General features: G+C 46.0%; 1 protein-coding gene across 5 annotated transcripts in view; it reads left to right on the forward strand.

The window, feature by feature from the left end:
• Positions 1–11,321: 11,321 nt before the first annotated feature.
• The window catches only part of DOCK7 (dedicator of cytokinesis 7), a 172,089-nt gene continuing 162,836 nt past the window's right edge, over positions 11,322–20,574 (forward strand). For all 5 annotated transcript variants that reach the window (XM_054036949.1, XM_054036945.1, XM_054036946.1 and 2 more), the window contains exon 1: positions 11,322–11,406. In XM_054036949.1, coding sequence (XP_053892924.1) covers positions 11,369–11,406 — 38 coding nt within the window. In that variant the 5' untranslated portion in view covers positions 11,322–11,368. The remainder of the gene's footprint in view (positions 11,407–20,574) is intronic.

The following is a 20,574-nucleotide window of genomic DNA, read 5'->3' on the forward strand; positions in this document are numbered from 1 at the left end:
ATCTAAGCTGGTAGTTAAGCTTAGAAGTCTTCATGCAGGCCCCCACATTTGTACCCTAAAGTTCAAAGTGGGGAAGCAGCCTTGACAACTACATTAATTTCAGTTTACACACTCTAATGTATTCAGCCCTTAGATATTTTAGTTACAGGAATTTCTAGAACACCTAGGAGAGATATGATAGATAGATACTTAATCAGCTTTTGTGGCAGTAACCTTGGCTCAGCCCCTGCTCTAGGCATGCCAGGGAAACTGAAGCAGAGGTCCTGTTTAATTTTTTCAAATCTCATTTCCGTTCAGTTGAAAATAAAAATTTCAACTTGTTGTGACCCTGCTGTGTGTAAAGTTAAGCATGTGTATGTGCCTTTGCAGGATCAAGGCCATAGGCTGTAATTTTTGAACCAAAGAGAGCGACTACCCAAGTTGAATACCTCACCTGATGCATCTGCTTCCTCAGGTGTTGCAAATTCAGACATAAGCAGAGTGTCTTCAACAATTGTGATATTTTGTCATCAGCAAAGTATGAGCCTGTTAGAGCTTTTCCAAAAGCACAGGTAGACAGATGGTAGCTGAGATGTTCCATATACACCTCTACCCCGATATAACACGAATTCGGATATAACGCGGTAAAGTAGTGCTCTGGGGGGGCAAGGCTGCGCACTCCAGTGGATCAAAGCAAGTTCGATATAACATGGTTTCACCTGTAATGCAGTAAGATTTTTTGGCTCCCGAGGACAGCATTATTTTGGGGTAGAGGTGTATTGTTGCTCCCCGAACAGCTCCTTTATCTTCACTCCATAGAGGAATCCTTCTTGACCAGGTTCTTCTTGATTATTTTCACAAGCTTTTCCTATGAATTTTTGTATGTATCCATTTCCTTTAACATATTTTAGTTTGATGTTAGGTTTGGTCTCTTTCTCGCCTACAGGGTCCAGTTTTATTTTAATTTCAGAAAGAACACAACTCAGCTTTCGAAGGACAAACTGAATTTGCCAAAATGGCATTTAGAAAAGGCAACCCTTTAATGTGAATCTAGGAAGTTTGTTATTGAATCAGTGGAAGTCAAACACTGATCCCCACAATCCCATGCTGACAGGCAATTCATAAGGTATAAATGCATTTTAGCAGGTTTATGTGTGTGAGGTTTGTAAAATCATTCTCTTCTTTATTATATACAAATTTATTTTGTTAGAGAATAAGTGCATTTACAAACAATTTATTCAAGTTCATTTAATTATGATTGGCCCAGATCTGCAAATGCATACTACCCCAGTGTAGAGCTTTCTGCGAGTACTGCCATTGACTTCCATAGCATTATTCATGGCACTACTCCAGTAATGGTTGCAGGATCACAGTACTACTTAGCTCTTACATACCACTTTATATTTTCAAAAGCAATGTATAAAATTTAGCGAATTAGTTCCACACCACCTTTTCAAGTAAAGATTATCTCCAGTTTTAGAGATGAGGAAATCGAGGTGAGAGGTTGTCACTCACACAGCAAGTCAGTGGCAGCACTAGGATTAGAATGCCGAGTTTATGGTTCTGAACCAGAAGATCAGTCAGACTGCCTGTCAGTAGTGTGGAGAAAAGATTTGTTGATAACATGAATGTTAGTGTTTGCTGTTATTGGGAGCATACTAGAAAAGAGACTGCACCTTTTCTTACAGATCTTCAGTTTTCCCTTCATTCTGTTGGTTAATGTTCCATGCGCTGAAAAATGTTGAGACAGTCAATCTACAGTATCTGTTGGTCTTCCTTACAAGGTCATGTATACATTTCTACCAGCCTCACCCATCTGATATGATTTAAATTCATTGGCACTGATGTGGTAGTTTGTTGCTGGGCTGCAGTTATCTGGAAAGTAACAAGAAATGTTTCTATTATTTTTCTGATATTTGCTTGTTGAGGTTCACTGGGTTGAGAGATTTTTTTCATATTTAGACCAAATATATGGAGAAAGCCTATCAATCTGCAATGGATAAGTCTACACTGAGGGAATATAAATAATGGTTTAATCTACATTAGCTACAAGACTATATTCGTTTTATTCATTTTATAGCTGGGAAACTTAAATATACATTCTTCTCTATGTGGGCAGATCTTACACATTAGATAACATGAAGTCAGGATTTTCTCATCTCTATTATTACTTCTATACTTTGCTACGTATGGATATTTACCTGCTTGAACAAAATGAAAACAAAATAATTTATTTAAAAAAAAAGAAAAAAGGGGGGGAAAAAAAGGAATGATTCTGCCCCCATAGGGTATGCTGCTGCAGTGATGTACAGGCACCCTAAGAGCCCCTTAGCTGGAAGAGGGAGAAATCTTCTGACATGGGCTTGGCATAGGACAGCCAGAGGCAGCCCTACACAGGCCTCCTCCTACGCACACGTGTTGTGCCAGAGCAGGAGTGGAATCCCAACTAGAGCTGAGCTATTAACTGGCTTCTTGGTTCAATGTCTGAATCCAAAAATCTACCCATCCCCCTTCCCAAATTTGGTTCTTTTTGAACCAAAACTGATTTTTTTTTCCAATTTTTTTCTTGCCAAAACCACCCCAAAATGTAATTTGGGTCGAACATAACCTTTTGAATCAACATTTCATTTTGAAAAGGTCATTTCAAAACAAAACGTCAAAATGGTTTGTTTAAAAAATATTTAGACATTTCCAGGCTTTTTTCTAGCCAAAACTATTCACCAAATTCAACGCAAGTTTGTGAATAGTTTTGGTGCCCTGAAAAAGGCAGATTTTGGTGTGATTTTACTATTTTCCAATAAATAAATAAATAAATGGGGGTGGGGGATTTGCCCAGCTCTATCCAGTACATTTAGTGACCGAGATTCTCATTTATCAGCTGCTGTGCAATAGCTAATAGAAAGCCTGGAAGGGGGACATGGTAAATTAGAGTAGCTCCTGAATTCTTTACTTTACAGTGCATTGTGGATGCAACCTCCCTGTGCAGAGCCGACTGAGTGCTACAAGGGACCCTGGACGTGGAGCTCAGAATCAAATGTATGCAAATGTGGCTTAAAGCTACTTTTGCAGTCCATCCCCCTTGCGTTGTGCCTTACTGTGGTGTACATCTTGGAAGAACAGCACAGAGTGTGAGCTATAATTGATACTACAAATTTTATCAAATGATCAAGTTATATTTTCCCTTCTCACTGTAGATCTAATCAGAAACAATGCATAAAGAATATATTACAGGTATTTGCAATGGTATATTACACTGCATGATGGTGTAGTTTAAAGGTTTTATTTGGGAAAGCCACATTACTCAAGTTCTACAAGTCAAGCCATCCTGATGAGTAATCAATCATAAAATCTTTACACGACAGGTAAAAATTTTCAAAAGTGAGCTAGGATCCTAAGTCCCATTAACTTTTATTGAGACTTAGATTCCTAAGTCTCTTTTGAAAATGGGACTTATTTAATTTTTCTATTGAAGTGCCATTTTCAAAAGTGACTTAGGAATCTAAGCCTCAATGAAAATCAATGGGACTTACGTGCTTTTGAAAATTATACCCCATATTATTAAGTATTGACTATATACCACAAATTTAATAGAAAAAATATTTTAGAAAGTTTTTAACCTATATTTACAAAATTTAAAAAAATTGGGACTATTTTTCATGTCCCTATATGCCAAGCCAGGTTCTTTTGTTACTATGAGTCCAATAGTTTGGCATTCAGAAGGAAAGAAGAGTTATAATCAGAATCTTAGAAACCTCTGAATCGTCAGTATTAGCTTTTCTGTACGCAATATCATCATAATTCTAAAGCCAAGTCTCTCAGTAAGTTACAGGACTAGATCCATGTGCTGTGTCCCCTACTGTAGTGATAAAAATCTTCTCTTTCCACTGGTGTAAGTCTCACAATGTTTGGCCTGAAGGGGTCTTGGTCAGTGGGTCTTGATGACCACCTGCATGCAGCCCACCCAGTCCTGAGTGATGTCCCCCATGATGGACTTCATGGTGTACGCGTTGTCGTAGTCTCTTGTGTACTGCTGGTTGTTGGGGAAGGGCCCGAAGGTGTTCATCTGAGCAATGCAAAACCACCCAAGTGTCTTATTTAACTGGTCGTGGGTCAGCATCCACCCGCACATGAGGCCCACCGTCGGCTGCTGGAAGGAGTGCTTCTGACCGCAGGCTTGGCTCCACTAATAGGTGCCTGGACCCTGGAGAAGACGCACATGAAAGGTGAGGTGGAGGCCTTGGGGGAAATAGAGGGTAGATGGGAGGGAGCGGTGGGGTGAGAAGTGGGGATGGAGGGAATTTGGGACATGCAGGGCTGCAGTGGCCAGAGAAAGAGGTGACTTTCCCCAGCTGCAGGGCTGCGGCTGCTGGGGAGAGACAGACCTCCTTCCCAGCCTCAGCTCTGTGGCTGCTGTGGCAGGGGAGAGACCCCCCTCCTTCCCAGCCTCAGCTCGGGGGCTGCTGCGGTGGGGAAGAGAGGGAGAGATGCCCTCCCCCCCCCTTCCCAGCCTCACCTCAGGGGCTGCCACGGCAGGGGAGAGAGGGCACATCCATCACATTAGAAAGGTTAGACTACTGATATTAAAATATGAGTTGTGTGCTTTTATTTGTAGAACAAAAAATGTTAATTATTATTAAGGTTTTTTTTATATAGTGCTTTTATCCAAAGTGCTTTACAATAGTTAGCTAATGGTACAAACATTTGGAAAGATCATTAAGTGGTGCACTGAGACCCTCAGCTAGTTTCAAGTGGTCCATGGAAAAAAAAAAAGTTTGAGAACCACTGATCTAGCCCATTAGCCCTGATGAAGTCAGAGTCCATTCACTGTGACCTTGTCATCACTGGTGTTAGCATCATTAGGAGCCTTAGAAGATGGGCAGCTGACAAGGTTTTTAGACCCTATTACAATTTAGCCTACACTAAACATGTTGAGCAGGAACAATGTTAGCAACAGTGAAAATGTTTTAGAAGATTTCCCTTGTGGAGACAGGGCATCTGTTTTGCAGCCCAGCAACTCTCTTCTCAGCTACTCCTGCTGTCTCCACAAAGCCCTCCTTTCTCCAGTTAAAGCCATTTGTTCAGTATTTGCTCTGACTTTTGCCTTGTTGCAAATACTAGAGATGGTTTCAGTTTTTCGCAAACGCTATACTAAGTGAAATGTAACTGGTTTAATCACAAACTTAAAATTCATAGGTCAGTGACAATGGTTAGGCTGCTACTGTGCAAAGACCACTGCCTATCATGACGCATTGTTGGCTCGGACTCCCCCATTTGTCTATATTTATCTGTTGGCTTTTGTCTTCTACTTAGACCGTAAGCCCTTTTGGGCAGGGCCCATCTTTTTGGTCTGTGTTTATACAGCACTTATCATATGGGTTCTGGTCTATGACTGGGGCCCCTAGGCAATGCAAATAGTAACAGCAGCATACAACAAAAGGTTTGTTAAAGGGAAAGAACCTGGATCTGTTTATGGTTTCATTATAAAAACCATGCAAAGTTTTCATGGTTTAAGTTCAAAACCAGGTGAAACTTGGTAGATTCATCTTAGTTTTACCTTGAGCTTCAGGGGTTGTTTGAAACCAAACTCAGGGAATGTGATTCTACATGAACCGGAACTGAAGCCACATAAAGTGAAATTAATGTGTATTAGAGCTACATAAATTCACTGGAGTGAAGTATTGAGCCCACACATCAGATTGAGACCAGTTTCTCATGGCTTTGAGTGGCTATTACTTCTTAAAGCGAACAAATGGTCTCATTGTGATGTCATGGCAATCAAGGTGTGACTTAATTATGGCAAACATCTAGAACAGGGATGGGCAAACTTTTTGGCCCAAGGGCCACATCTCTGAATAGAAATTGTATGGCGGGCCATGAATGCTCACAAAATTGGGGTTGGGGTGCGGGAGGGGGTGAGGGCTCTGGTTGGGGGAGCGGGCTCTGGGATGGGGCCAGAAATTAGGCATTCAGGGTTCAGGAAGGGGCTCTGGGCTGGGGAGTAGGGTTGGGGGGGGTGGTGAGGGCCCCAGCTGGAGGTGCAGGCTCTGGAGTGGGGCTGGGGATGAGGAGTTTGGGGTTCAGGAGGGTGCTCCAGGCTGGGATTAAGGGGAATGGAGGGCAGGAGGAGGATCAGGGCTGGGGCAGGAGGTTGGGGTGCGGGGAGAGGCTCAGAGGCGCAGGGTCCCGGCGGTGCTTACCTCAAGCAGCTCCCAGAATCATAGAATATCAGGGTTGGAAGGGACCTCATGAGGCCATCTACACCAACCCCCTGCTCAAAGCAGGACCAATCCCCAACTAAATCTCATCCCAGCCAGGGCTTTGTCAAGTCTGACCTTAAAAACTCTAAGGATGGAGATTCCACCACCTCCCTAAGTAACCCATTCCAGTGCTTCACCACCCCCCTAGTGAAAAAGTTTTTCCTAATATCCAACATAAACCTCCCCCACTGCAACTTGAGACCATTACTCCTTGTTCTGTCATCTGGTACCACTGAGAACAGTCTAGATTCATCCTCTTTGGAATCCCCTTTCAGGTAGTTGAAAGCAGCTATCAAATCCCCTCTCATTCTTCTCTTCTGCAGACTAAATAATCCCAGTTCCCTCAGCCTCTCCTCATAAGTCAGGTGCTCCAGCCCCCTAATCATTGTTGTTGCCCTTCGCTGGACTCTTTCCAGTTTTTCCACATCCTTCTTGTAGTGTGGGGCCCAAAACTGGACACAGTATTCCAGATGAGGCCTCACCAATACCAAATAAACCACGTCCCTCGATCTGCTGGCAATGTCCTTGCTTATACAGTCCAAAATGCCATTAGTCTTCTTGGCAACAAGGGCACACTGTCCACTCATATCCAGCTTCTCGTCCACTGTAACCCCTAGGTCCTTTTCTGCAGAACTGCTGCCTAGCCACTCAGTCCCTAGTCTGTAGCAGTGCATGGGATTCTTCCATCCTAAGTGCAGGACTCTGCACTTGTCCTTGTTGAACCTCATCAGGTTTTTTTGGCCCAATCCTCTAATTTGTCTAGGTCCCTCTGTATCCTATCCCTACCCTCCAGCGTATTTACCACACCTCCCAGTTTAGTGTCATCTGCAAACTTGCTGAGGGTGCAATCCACACCATCCTCCAGATCATTAATGAAGATATTGAACAAAACCGGCGCCAGGACCGACCCTTGGGGCACTCCACTTGATACCGGCTGCCAACTAGACATGGAGCCATTGATCACTACCCGTTGAGCCCGATGATCTAGCCAGCTTTCTATCCACCTTATAGTCCATTCATCCAGCCCATACTTCTTTAACTTGCTGGCAAGAATACTGTCGGACGCCGTATCAAAAGCTTTGCTAAAGTTGAGGAATAACACGTCCACTGCTTTCCCCTCATCCACAGAGCCAGTTATATCATCATAAAAGGAAATTAGGCTAGTCAGGCATGACTTGCCCTTGGTGAATCCATGCTGACTGTTCCTGATCACTTTCTTCTCCTCTAAGTGCTTCAAAATTGATTCCTTGAGGACCTGCTCCATGATTTTTTCAGGGACTGAGGTGAGGCTGACTGGCCTGTAGTTCCCCGGATCATCCTCCTTCCCTTTTTTAAAGATAGGCACTACATTAGCCTTTTTCCAGTCATCTGGGACCTCCCCTGATCGCCATGAGTTTTCAAAGATAATGGCCAATGGCTCTGCAGTCGCATCCACCAACTCCTTTAGCATCCTCGGATGCAGCGCATCTGGTCCCATGGACTTGTGCTCATCCAGCTTTTCTAAATAGTCCCGAACCACTTCTTTCTCCACAGAGGGCTGGTCACCACCTCCCCATACTGTGCTGCTCAGTGCAATAGTCTGGGAGCTGACCTTGTTTGTGAAGACAGAGGCAAAAAAAGCATCGAGTACATTAGCTTTTTCCACATCCTCTGTCACTAGGTCGCCTCCCCCATTTAGTAAGGGGCCCACACTTTCCCTGACCACCTTCTTGTTGCTAACATCCTGTAGAAACCCTTCTTGTTACTCTTAACATCCCTTGCTAGCTGCAACTCCAAGTGTGAGTTGGCCTTCCTGATTTCACTTCTGCATGCCTGAGCAATATTTTTATACTCCTCCCTGGTCATTTGTCCAGTCTTCCACTTCTTGTAAGCTTCTTTTTTGTGTTTAAGATCAGCAAGGATTTCACTGTTAAGCCAAGCCAGTCGCCTGCCATATTTACTATTCTTTCTACACATCGGGATGGTTTGTTCCTGCAACCTCAATAAGGATTCTTTAAAATACGGCCACCTCTCCTGGACTCCTTTCCCCCTCATGTTACTCTCCCTGGGGATCCTGCCCATCAGTTCCCTGAGGGAGTCAGAGAATGCTTTTCTGAAGTCCAGGGTCCGTATTCTGCTGCTCTCCTTTCTTCCTTGTGTCAGTATCCTGAACTCAACTATATCATGGTCACTGCCTCCCACGTTCCCATCCACTTTTGCTTCCCCTACTAATTCTTCCCTGTTTTTGAGCAGTAGGTCAAGAAGAGCTCTGTCCCTAGTTGGTTCCTCCAGCACTTGCACCAGGAAATTGTCCCCTACACTTTCCAAAAACTTCCTGGATTGTCTGTGCACCGCTGTATTGCTCTCCCAGCAAATATCAGGGTGACTGAAGTCAGGGCCGGCTTTAGAAAGTGCGGGGCCCAATTCGAACATTTTTGGCGGGGCCCGGTAGGGATGACTAACAAAAAAAAAAAAAAAAAAAAAAAAAATGTAAAAGAAAGCCTTTAATTTCTTCCATGTATTATTTACTTTCCATAACTATATAAATAATAAAATTATATATTATGTACATTGCATATATATTATGATCATATGATCGGTTATTAATGAGCTCCGTTTCACATGTGTGGGTCCCCGCCACTCCCTGGGGGTGTGGTAGGGTGACCAGATGTCCCGATTTTATAGGGACAGTTCCGAGTTTTGGGTCTTTTTCGTATATAGGATCCTATTACCCTACCCCCTGTCCCGATTTTTCACACTTGCTGTCTGGTCACCCTAGTGGTGTGCACATGTGTGGGTCCCAGCTTCTCCCTGCCCCCCCTCATTGAAGCAGATGTTCAGGGTTACTGCCCTGGGAACTGCAGGGCACCAGTGGACATGGGGCTGGCTGGAGGCAGGGCAGGGGCTGACTGGAGGTAGGGTCTGGCTGCAAGCAGGGCAAGGGGTGCGGGGCTGGCTGGAGACAGGGGGGTGTGGGGCAGGCTGGCTGGCTTCAGGCAAGGCTGCAGGGGGGTGCGGCAGGGGTTGGCAGGGCTGGAGACAAAGGAGTGCGGGACTGGTTGGCTTCAGGCAGGGGGTTGTGGCAGGGTTGGCTGGAGACAGGGCAGGGGGTGCGGGGCTGGTGTGGGCAGGGCAGGGGGTGCAGGGCTGGTGCGGGCAGGGGTGTGCGTGGGGCTGGCTGGCTTCAGGCAGGGCTGCAGGGGGGTGTGGCAGGGGTTGGCTGTGGGCAGGGGGTGCAGGGCTGGCTGCAGGCAGGGCAGGGGGTGCAGTAGGAGCTGGCTGCGGGCAGGAGGTGCAGAGCTGGCTGGACACAGGGGCTGGCTGCGGGCAGGGCAGGGGGTGTGGGGCTCCAGCTACCTTGGTCCTTTAAATAGCCGCTGGAGCCCCGCTGCTTCCCCAGGGCTCCCTCGGCTATTTAAAGGGCCAGGGCGGTAGAAGCAGGGGAGCCCCAGGCCTTTAAATAGCCCCCAGAGCCCTGGGATAGAGGGAGGCTCCGGGACTATTTAAAGGGCTGGGGCTCCAGCTGCCTCTGCTGCACCCTCTGCCTGCATCAGTTCTATGATTTTATGTTTAATCTGTAAAATGGGAATAACAATACTTCCCCTTTCTAAAGCATGCTGAGATCTTAGATGAAGAACTGCTAGGCAAGCACAAAGTATATCCGATCATCAGTGTGCAACATTATATGGCTATTATTGATAATTTGTATTACAGCAGCACCTAGTGAAAGGATCAAGACCCATTGTGCTAGGTGCCGTGTGACAAATGAAGACAGCTCCATCACTTAAAGATGCAAATGGACAAAACAGAGGGGCAGAGGGTAGAATGGATGTAATAAAATGAAAAAAAAAATGCAGAAAAATTGACCTTTTGGCTTGTTACTTGACTAAATCAAAAGGTATAAAATGTAAGAGTCACAGCACAATGATGTCTTGTCTACACCAAAAGGTATTTCAGGATTCTTTCAAAATGTCTGTAATCTGAACCCAGTTGGGAGAATGCACTCACAAGTTAGAATGGCCAGCAACCCACGTTTCTAGCGAGGAAGAATGACCCAGTGATTTGGGTAGAAATCTAAGAATTAGGCAACCTCGGTTCAATTCCCTGCGCTAGATGGTATGTGTGACCTTGGGTAAATCACTTGGCCTCTCTATGCCTCACTTTGCTATCTGTAAAATGAGGAACAGGAGTACTTGTGGCACCTTAGAGACTAACAAATTTATTAGAGCATAAGCTTTCGTGGACTACAGCCCACTTCTTTGGATGTAAAATGAGGATAATCCTACTTGGAGGGATGGTGTGAGGCTAAATATGTTACAATAATTGCAAAGCGCTTAGCGATCTCCTTGTGAGAAGTGTTATCATACTTATCTGTAAGAGATGGATGTTATTTGGTTAGGGGAAAACAGCCTGCTTAACCCTGTGTAGTGTACAGCCATAGCGCCCCTGCCCAGAGAGCTGACAGTCTGACAGACAGACTCCAGGCTGACACTGTGGAACAAAGCATGGCCCGTGTATTGTGGGGCCCAAGTCAGGGGCTGGATTTCCACACCCCGTGGAGCTGGGAGGTGGGTTCCAACACGTCTATTTATCCGCCCTCACTGGGAAAGGCCTGAAAAGAATCATCTGCCAGCCAGGGACGCTCCCTGCCTTGTCCAGCAGAATCTCTGCCCTGTCGCTTCTCCCCAGGGCCTGCCTGCAAAGCTCCCCGGCTCCCCTCTTCCATGTATTCCAATGGCGTTAAGAAGCGTGTCGTGGTCCCCCCTCCCAGCGCTGGCTAGGGCGGAGGAAGGGAGACTCCCAGTCACGCCCCAAGAGGAGATTTGGGGGCCTGGGGCAGCTCTGCCCTAACCCCCGCCCTAAAATGGGACAATAACTCCTCAGACAGCCCTTGGGCTCCCCCCGCCGCCGTACCGCATATCGGCTAAGAGCGGCTCATCCTCCCCCTTCCCCCGCCCCCTTGCCTGGAAGGGGTGGGATGGGATTGTCAGCGTGGAATCTGGTTGCATGCTGGGCCGGCAAATTCAGGCTGCGTGTCTCTCCGGAGCAGTACGGCTCCCTTTCCCGGCTCCTTCGGCTGCTCCAGGCTGAGCGGCGGCCGCGAGGAAGGCGCGGGGAGACGCGCTGGGCTCCCCGCCCGAGCAGCCGCCGCCATGGCCGAGCGCCGCGCCTTCGCCCAGAAGATCAGCAGGTAAAGGGCCCGCGCGGAGCGCCGCGCTCCCGGGAGGCGTGCGCCACACTGTAGCCTCCCGCTGGAGCAGCGCCCGGCAGGCACTGAGCGCCGGGCTGGGCCGGTCGCGGCAGAAGGGGCCTAGTCGGGGCAGGAGATGCCCCGCTGACCCGCCCTGCTGTTCAGCTCCCCCTCCCGGGTTTTCATGCGCCCGGGTGGGGCCGGTTCGTTTTGTGTTGCCCCAGGTTGCATCTTGTCTGTGCATGGTCCCGATCTGGGGTGGGGGGCGTGAGCGGCTGGGATGCAGGGGGGTGTGGGTGCACTGCGCTCCGAGGGAAGATCTGGGGAGGTTTGTTTACGTACGTTGGATGCTGGAGAAACCCAGGGTCCGCCACATTCCCATTATGCAGGCTGACAGGTTTCCCAACGCCCCCCTGGCCGGCGCTGTCAGTGCAGCGGGGTGATGTCCAGCGTAATTTTTTGCTCCTGGCTTTTTGACCCCCGCTGGTAGCAGGTAAGATCCTTTCGGAAAGAGAAGGCTGCCGTGCCGCTTGGCCCAAGGTGGCCACGGATTTGCTCTAATCAAAACAACAAAAGCAATTCTGGGGTTGCGGTGGAGATTGTGTTTCCTCATTCTGCCACAAAAGGGGGTGGGGGAAGGAGATCCCCGGCCTAAGCTCCATCCTCAGTTGTTATTGTGTATTTATATATGTGTACATGGTGTCACCTCAATTCAGCGTTTCATTAAAACGCCTTACGTTAAATACACAGCAGGCAGGTCTTGCTAACAGCATTCTGCACTGTGCATTTCACCTATGCTTTTGTACCAGGTGAAAAATTAGAGCTGTTCCCTGTGTGCTGTCTAGATATATGGGTACAATGCTAAGGTTGTACTAGTATAAAATATTACTCAGACATTGTATCAAGAATTTAAAACTACTGGAATATAATTCTTCCTCTACTGACCAAATGTATGTGTCACAGATTCATCTACTGGAAGGCGCATGGGTCTGGAATCCCATGGAGTTCTAGCACCAGCTCAGCACAGATACCTTGGGAGAGTCACTTAACCTCTGCCTCAGTCCCATCTGTAAAATGGGAGCTACAGCTCCCTTCCTCATACATGCTGTCATAAGCCAGCTAGTTTGTTTGTCTAGAGACCTGTGCACAGGGCCGGCTCTAGCTTTTTTGCTGCCCCAAGCATCAAAAAAAAAAAAAAAAACGCCGCCCCCGAGTCCCCCCGCCGAGTGCCACACCCCCCCCCCCGCGCCGAGCGCTGCCAGAACCCGGAACCCGCCCTCTGAGCGCCGAGCCCCACGCCGCCCCCCCCCAGCGCCGCGCCGCCGGAGCCCGCCCCCACCCCCTGCCGTGCGCCACCGGAACCCCCACCGAGCGCCGCACCCGCGCCACACCCCCACCGAGCGCCGCGTGCCAGAACCCCCCTGCGCCGCCCCCCCCGCCGAGTGCCGCGCCGCCCCCCCCCCCCGCCGAGTGCCGCCGGAACCCCGCTCTAGCGCCGTGCCCATGCTGCCCCCTCGCCGAGCCCCGCGCAACCGGAGCCCACCCCCCCCAGCGCTGCGCCACCGGAGCGCCCCCCTCCGGCGGAATGCCGCGCCGCGCTCCCCCCGCCGCCCGAAGCATGTGCTTGGGTGCCTGGAGCCAGCCCTGCCTGTGCAAACACTAAGCTGTATATAACATTTGTAATATGAATTTTTTTTTTTTTTTTTAAACAGAGCAGAATTTAAAAGAATTCCATTAGCAACTTCCTACAGCCTTTTTAAAAGTTACATTTCCAGCCATAAGCGCTTCCAAATGTGAACTGATGCAGTGCTGTTTTTGAGAGCCTGATACCAGATTGGTTAAGGGTCTCTGTGGCTGCTCCATCCTTTCCCAAGAAGCAGAGTGAAATTATCTAGACCAGGGTAAATTTCACTGCTGCTATTCAGATGGCTCTGGGCAGCCAGGAACTGAATGTCACTTTCAGTTTTCTGAATGGGAAAGCTGCAGTGATTCATGGGAAGAGGTGGGGGAGGGGAGAGTGCTGTCCCTCCCATTGCAGGGGTTCCAGGAGAGAATGCAGCTCTGTGCTCTTTCCTTCTTAGGGAATAGGCAGGAGAGAAGAGGGGCTTCAGATTTATTAGAATGTATTAAAAGTTGATATGAAAAATTGATGGCCCAAGAATTTCACCATACCTCTTCCCATCACGTGGTGTGGCAGGAGTAGGGTGACCAGACAGCAAGTGTGAAAAATCGGGATGCGGGTGGGGGGGTAACAGGAGCCTATATAAGAAAAAGACCCAAAAATCAGGACTGTCCCTATAAAATCGGGACCCTAGGCAGGAGCTGGTTTTGCCATCAGGGCACTTTTCCTGGTTCTAGCTTGCTGTCATGAGTACAGCTGCATGAGAGATAGGAGTTCTAGGAAAGTCAGGAGTAAGAATTTGTGAGTTCTGCAGCTTCAGTGAAGAGTCTACACAATAGTTTGCCACCCTCCCTTTGTGACGTCTGTCTGGCTCTAGTGGAGTAGCTTTCAAGTTTCCCAACCAGTGTTACAGATGTTAACCTCACAATATAGGAAGGGGGAAAAGTTGCTATAATACCATCTTTGTATACCTTGCAGTGCTGTAGTCATTTGTTGTGTTTAAAAGCAACCAAATGACACTGTGCAGGTACAGATGTTTCCCTTCTGACAGTTGCAGAGAAGAGTTATGGAACTCCTGACATGGAGTATGTGATTTACTGTATATGTGAATTTTACCTGCACATGAACAGGTTAATAATGTTTTCACCTCTCTTAGCCAGAAGGCCGAGCAAAACTACTGTTAATGGATGTGACTGGATAAGCCCTATGTCCAGTTATTCTGGTAGAGCAGTATTTAGGAATTCTGAAGCAAGGGAACATATTTTTGTACTTATACTAATACACAAATTGCTCCTCAAAACAGTGCTGTGGTGGAGTCCTAGAATCTGAACTCTGGCCACAAGCAAGCTGCTTGCACTTGTAGGTTCCTAGGGCTTTTCCCTGTGGCTGTCGGAAGCCTTCTCTTGTTTTAATCTTCATGCCATTGTTTGAAGTAGAATATCCGTGTTACATTTTTCACACATTGACATCCTGTTTGCCTTACTCCTAGAGCTAGTCACACAGTACTAAATTTGGCCTGTAGCGAGTATGTTTATGTAGCTAGCACACACTTTGGTTAATATTAAAGCAGAATACAATTTGTAGGATTACCTGCCGGTGTGTGTGCAGGATTCAGGGTTGGATTTAGAGTAGTTTTAGGGAAGAATTTTCTGAGTGAGGAAGCATATAGACTTTAGTTATTACTTTTTCTGAAATATTCTCCAGGTAATTCTGTGCTTCCTAGTCATCATAGCACTGATACATTGTTTACTATTTCCCCCAACCAACATGGTCTACCTCAGAAGTGTATGCAGAACAGTAGTCCCATCAGTGGTATACATTCATCACTATTCGGTTATTTTACTATGAGCAACAGCAGCGGTGCTAGACTGTTGCAGCTGTTTCACAACACTTCTCAATATCTCTATTATAAAATGTCAATCTTACCACTGCAGTGCAACATTCTCTTACTGGAAGTGTTCACAAAGATGCAAAATTCTTGGCCTGCACTTTGACTATTATGTATGTACTATTCCTCCCTCATCCTACCTAAAAAGACCTCAGTGTTGAGCTGACTTTCCCGGCTGAGGTGGGTTAGTTAATGCCTGGTCTTCATTTGAACTTGTACCAGTATATGTAGATCAGTTAGGCATGTGATTTTATACAAAAGTATAGTTATGTCAGTATAAACTCTACTGTGGATGCTGTTACACTGATACAAAGGTACTTCTGTAACAGTTTAGTTACTTGCCTCCTCATGTGGGAATAGCTATTTTGGTATAAAGCACCTTTATACCAATATAATTCCATCCACACTTGTATCACTTGAGCGATACCAGTGAAATGGTACAAGTTTTTAGTTTAGGCAAGGCCTTAGTACAGAGTCTCTTAAGCGCATTGTTCTTGCTGGGACCCAGAAGGGTTTTAAAGCATGAAGCAACCTTCTTCAGGGGCTCAGCATTCCGTCTAAAAAGCTGGAATCCTGGATTCTGACCTCCTGTATGTTAGCAGGTTGTGCTAGTTATCTTCCTTCTTTGATATTATTACACTTTCTTCCATCTGTTACATTCAGGGCCAGTATCTCATTCATATTGAAGCCCCCCTTTACACCTCAGGCAATATAAAGGGGCCTTAAAGTGAGTAAATTTACATTTAACCCACTTTAATGCCCCCTTATACTGCCAAGATGGCATGTAAGTCTCTGGCCCATAGTCTGCTTAGGTCCAGTAGAGATTGAGGGTTGTTCTTAGCCCAAATAATTCACATGCTGAGATGGTCTGATCCTGCACCTATTGAAACCAATATCAGAGCCCTCATTGGCTTCAGTGGGCACAGGACCAGCCACCAAATGCAGTGGACATGGTAATGTCATCTTCACATTAAATAGCTTTATAGCTGGTATCACAAATGCAGCAAACTAGAAGAGGCTGAAGTGCAAGGTACCATTAGTGAAAGCATCAGCACTCCCTCTCCCCAACCTCAGCCCCCCAGTCCCTAAAGAGATACAGTAGGTGCTGGGACTTTTGCACCTGTTTAACTTTTGGCTTTCAAACGTGTTTGAGTGTACACCATTCTAGAGAGAGTTCAGAAAAATGACTGACTGGTCAATGGAATAAGGGCAAGGAGAACAGTTCATCACTAAAGGTGGACCTCAAGACAAAAGAGGAACCTTTCAGTTGTTGCTTCCTCCTGGTGTAAGTTCATATGAGAAATAATTTCCCTCTTTGGTGGAGGATCTTGATAAGTTCATTGGGGGAACCCCTTACAGGAATGTAACTTGGGCCGCAGCTCCTCCCGCTGCAGCTCAGGGATGAAGGGTGAGACAGTTGTTTGCCTTTGTAGAAATCTATCGGTTTTACTATATTGGTAGTATTAGAACAGGGTTATTCCTCTGCTAACCAACAGAAAAAACCCACAAGATATGTAGTTCTGGTATCATCTTAATCAAGACACACTCCTATCCCAGAGCAGTTTTCCTCAGATTCTTATCAGGTTTAGAACCAGTTATATTCCCTGCAGAAAAATCTTCCAGAAATTATCCCCAATGTAGACAAAGCTTAGAAGACCAATACACAAACTTCAGATCTGGGAGTGGAATAACATTCACTGATGCTCAAAGCCATGCTACCAATAATCCAACTGAGAAATGAACAATGCTCAAACTCCTTTTTAAAACAGAAACATTGAACAGAATTCTCTGAACTGCTCAAAGAGAAGCAGCTTGATTGTTATAGATCTGCAAGTTTTCTTTACTGTAAGGCTGTCTTTCTACCGTGAAATACTCTAGGCAGAGCATCACCAAATACAGGATTAAGGATCATAAACAAGACAAAAGAACTGGAAAGCCAGAAAGAGTAACAATCTTGATGGGAGAGAGAAACAGACATTTTTTATTCCACAGTTCAAAATATAGAGAACTATGGGAAAGATACTTCCTCAAACTACTTGACAAAATAAGATCTCATATTAAAATGCGAGTAAAAACAGCATGTTTTAGGGAGAAGTGAAAGATGATGTATGGTCTTCATAGTATTTAGCAGCCTGCTTCTAGTTTAGAAGAGAGTAACACCAGCAAGTAGACATGATTAGAAACTCATTGTTAACATCTGTCCTGGACAGCTACTCAATTCTATTTATACTTTGATATAAGTAACTGATTTGATTTAACTGGTCATGCCAGTAAACATGAGTAGATAGAATAATAGCAAGACTCCGCATCCTCTTTTCCAACCTCCCTTCTCTGTTGTGAGAAGTAAGAGGATCTGCAGCTCAGTTAACTTTGATATCATTGCCAAGGACCTGGTATTTCCAGTGTAAAAACCCCACGCAATCAGGAAGCTTTGTGGGAGGATGGGGTTGGGGGGGGAGAGAAGATGGAGACAGTCTTTACTGATTCTTCATCATATATAAAGTGCAATTAAGTTTGGTTTTGCTTGCAGCTCACTTTCTAGTTAGCGATAGTACTTAAAAAACAAGACTAGTTTTGTTTTTCTTTAAAAACGGGCTCCTAGGGGATTTGCCCCCCTCTTTTGGCATATTCTGTATTTTTCTGATATCACATATGTTCACAGTAATTATGGAGTGAAGAATAAGATCAGAAAGAGTGTTACTAGGAAAAAGTGTACTTTAAGTCATGTGACTGTCCTGTGACAAAGTTGTGGAATATTTGTCTAAGAATTCCAGATAAACTAAGTATGATGTTAGCGTCAGATGATTACGGCAGAACTAATTCTTGATTTGTCATTCCAGTTAAAAGCTTTACCACTGTTGTTCATTTTATTCTATACCACCACAAGAGTCTTTGAATCAGAGGCTTGTGTCAGGAAAGCTTTTTCTGATGATCTTTGGAGTATTACAGCCTTTTTAGCCTAACTGCTATAGGACATTCCTTCACTGTTTTGTACTCCTGCTGGGGGCTCAGATATCATGATTCCATTGATTTTATAAATCATCCCAAACACTTCACAATTTCTGGCTTCTAGACTTAGGTTCATTTTTTTTCCTCTTAGTCTGATCACTTTTCTCTGTTGTGAGAAGAGGATTCTAGTTTGTTGGACAGAAGTACTTAGCTAGGTCTTTGTTTGGACAGTTGGAAGATTAGAATGATAGTAGTGGAGAATCCTTCAAAGAAGCACCATCTCATGGTTATAGCAATGTCCCCTTTTGTTTTATTATGTTTCATCCCTTCTCCTACCCTCCATGCAGGCTTGTACTGCACTGAATTACCTAGCTAAGGCCTTGTCAGTACTGATTATTTCAACCGCCATAGCTGCACTCATGCAAACTAGTGTAGCCAGGCAACACCACAATTGTAGTGTAACTGGCCCTTGCTTGAAACTGGGACAAATCTCCATTTTTGCCCTCCTACCACTGCAAGAATTCCCAAACACCCAGGTCATTATCATGCAAGTGCTGAACCTATAAAGAATAACAGAACTAAGAACTACATCAGAATAGAATGGGTTGTTACATGATGGTGTCAAGTTTAAAGAAGCCACCACACTGCCAGAGGTGCAACATTTAGGAACATATCTAGACATCATCTGTGGCTTCACAGTTGAAGGTAAATTTGTTCCTCTGGCTAAACTTTCCATCTAGAAACAATATTTAGATCTGTAAATCTCTGGAAAGATTTGTTTTCCTCTCCCCATTGCATTCCAAGTCCTAGATAACTGTAGCCTCTAGTCTTTCATACCAGCCCTGCAATGAAGAGCTCTGCTCTGTGTTGCCTGAGGAATTACACAGAACATGCAACAAGTAAGGGATCAGGTTTAAAGCCAGGATCATCTGCAACATAAGACATGCTTTTAAGTCTCATCAGCTATAGATGCACAATATTTTCCATGTCTAAGACTCATATTAGTACATTCCAAACTTTTCTATTAATACTAACAACCCAGTGGATAGGGGAAAAACTAACACAAGGACGATAGATCCTTGTGGAAGAGAATAGGCTGTCTGTCAGTCCCCAGCAGGAGCTGGCTGGTCTACATTCAACTTTCAGCTTCTGGAAATGAAAACAAAGCCTCCTGTAGTAAAGTCAAATATGAAGCAAATGACTTCTTGCAGCCAGAGTGCATAAAAACAGTTTTCTATGGTCCAAGTTATTTTTAAGGTAAAATAGTGCTTCCTCTAGCTAACCTTACCCCCATTCTCTGGGCCGAGGAAACATCTGCTCTCCACACTAGGCCGGGTTGTTCTAGCCTTTTCCTTTTAATAGATTTTCCTCCCTCCTTCCTCCTGCTGTCAGCCCCATTGCACTCCGCCATTGCCGAGTTCCTTGGCAATCCCAACAATGAGAGCAGACCCTGTTAAGTCCCTGCTCAGAAAGGTTCTTTCCAGCAGATGGAGCCTGAACAGCCCATCACACCCTATGGTAGCTTACCTAAGAGTTAAGTCAGAGCTAGCTCAATTAGCTATGCCTCTGCTGATTTACACCACAAAGCCTGCTGTGTTTGAAAAAACGTTGGAAGATATTTGGGGGTTGACTTGAGGCTGGGCAAGCTGAGCATTGCCTTTGGCTAACGGGGTGGGCTCCTGAGAGAGGGTATTGCAAAGAGCTGGGTGACATTCTTTTGACAAATTTTTTTTTTGGTCAAGGTTTCAAAATTTGAAACACTTTGACCAGCTCAGTTTCTGGTGGGAGTGTTCCATCTCCTTCGAAGGTTATGGGAAGGTTTCTAATGGGTTGCAGGGTGGAGCACTGTGAACAACTTAAGGCCCAGGATTTGGCCCAGTTTTGTTTTTAGGGATGTTCCTTTTTTTAACCCATGTTTTTCCATATGTTGTCTCAGTCCCTTTGCTACTGTTTGTAAATAAAGCTATCTTATGTTTTAACGTTACCCTTTGTTTGGGGGGGGGGGGGGCGCGCACAGACGACCGCTTGTCTAGGAACATAAAAAAAAAAAGCAAATGGGTCTGTAAGGGGGTGGACTCACCCCTGCAGCACCTCCTGTTGGTCATCCTTGGGAATTTGCCCATTTTCCAGCCAGGAGCACACTCTGCAGGCTGGTGATCCACCTTACTGCTGGCCCCCCCATGTCCTCCCCCAGGACTCAGTGCCCCTTTCTCTGGGGTGCTGCCCCCTTGGCAGTAACCCCTCAGTCTCAGGGTCTCCCCACCCAGGGGAACACCCACCCACTATCCCCACTTCACCTCAGTCTTGGCTACTGCCAGGCCTCATCTAGCCCCCATTCACTGGGGCAGACTGGAGCATATAAGCCACTCATCACATGCAAAGGGGTTTGGACTTGCTGCCTCTGGCTACCCGTGGGCTGCCCCCTGCAACCCAATACCTAATAGGCTTTACCAGGCCTTTCCTAGGCCAGAGCTCCCTTGGCCTTTCCCCAGCCCTGCTCTACACCAGATACCTGGTTAAGTTCCCTGCAGCCAGGCCCTTTTTTTTTTTTTTTTTTTTTCCCCCCTTTTTCTTTTTCTTTTCTTTTCTTTTCTTTTCTTTTCTTTTTTCTCTCTCTCTCTCTCTCTGAACACAGAGAGGAACTGTCTGCTTGAGCTCCTGGCTCAAGCCTTTATAGGGCCAGCTGGGCCCTGATTGGGGCGTGGCCCCA

Source organism: Malaclemys terrapin, chromosome 8 (assembly GCF_027887155.1).
Source record: "Malaclemys terrapin pileata isolate rMalTer1 chromosome 8, rMalTer1.hap1, whole genome shotgun sequence".
In the NCBI taxonomy this organism is placed as follows: domain Eukaryota; kingdom Metazoa; phylum Chordata; order Testudines; family Emydidae; genus Malaclemys; species Malaclemys terrapin.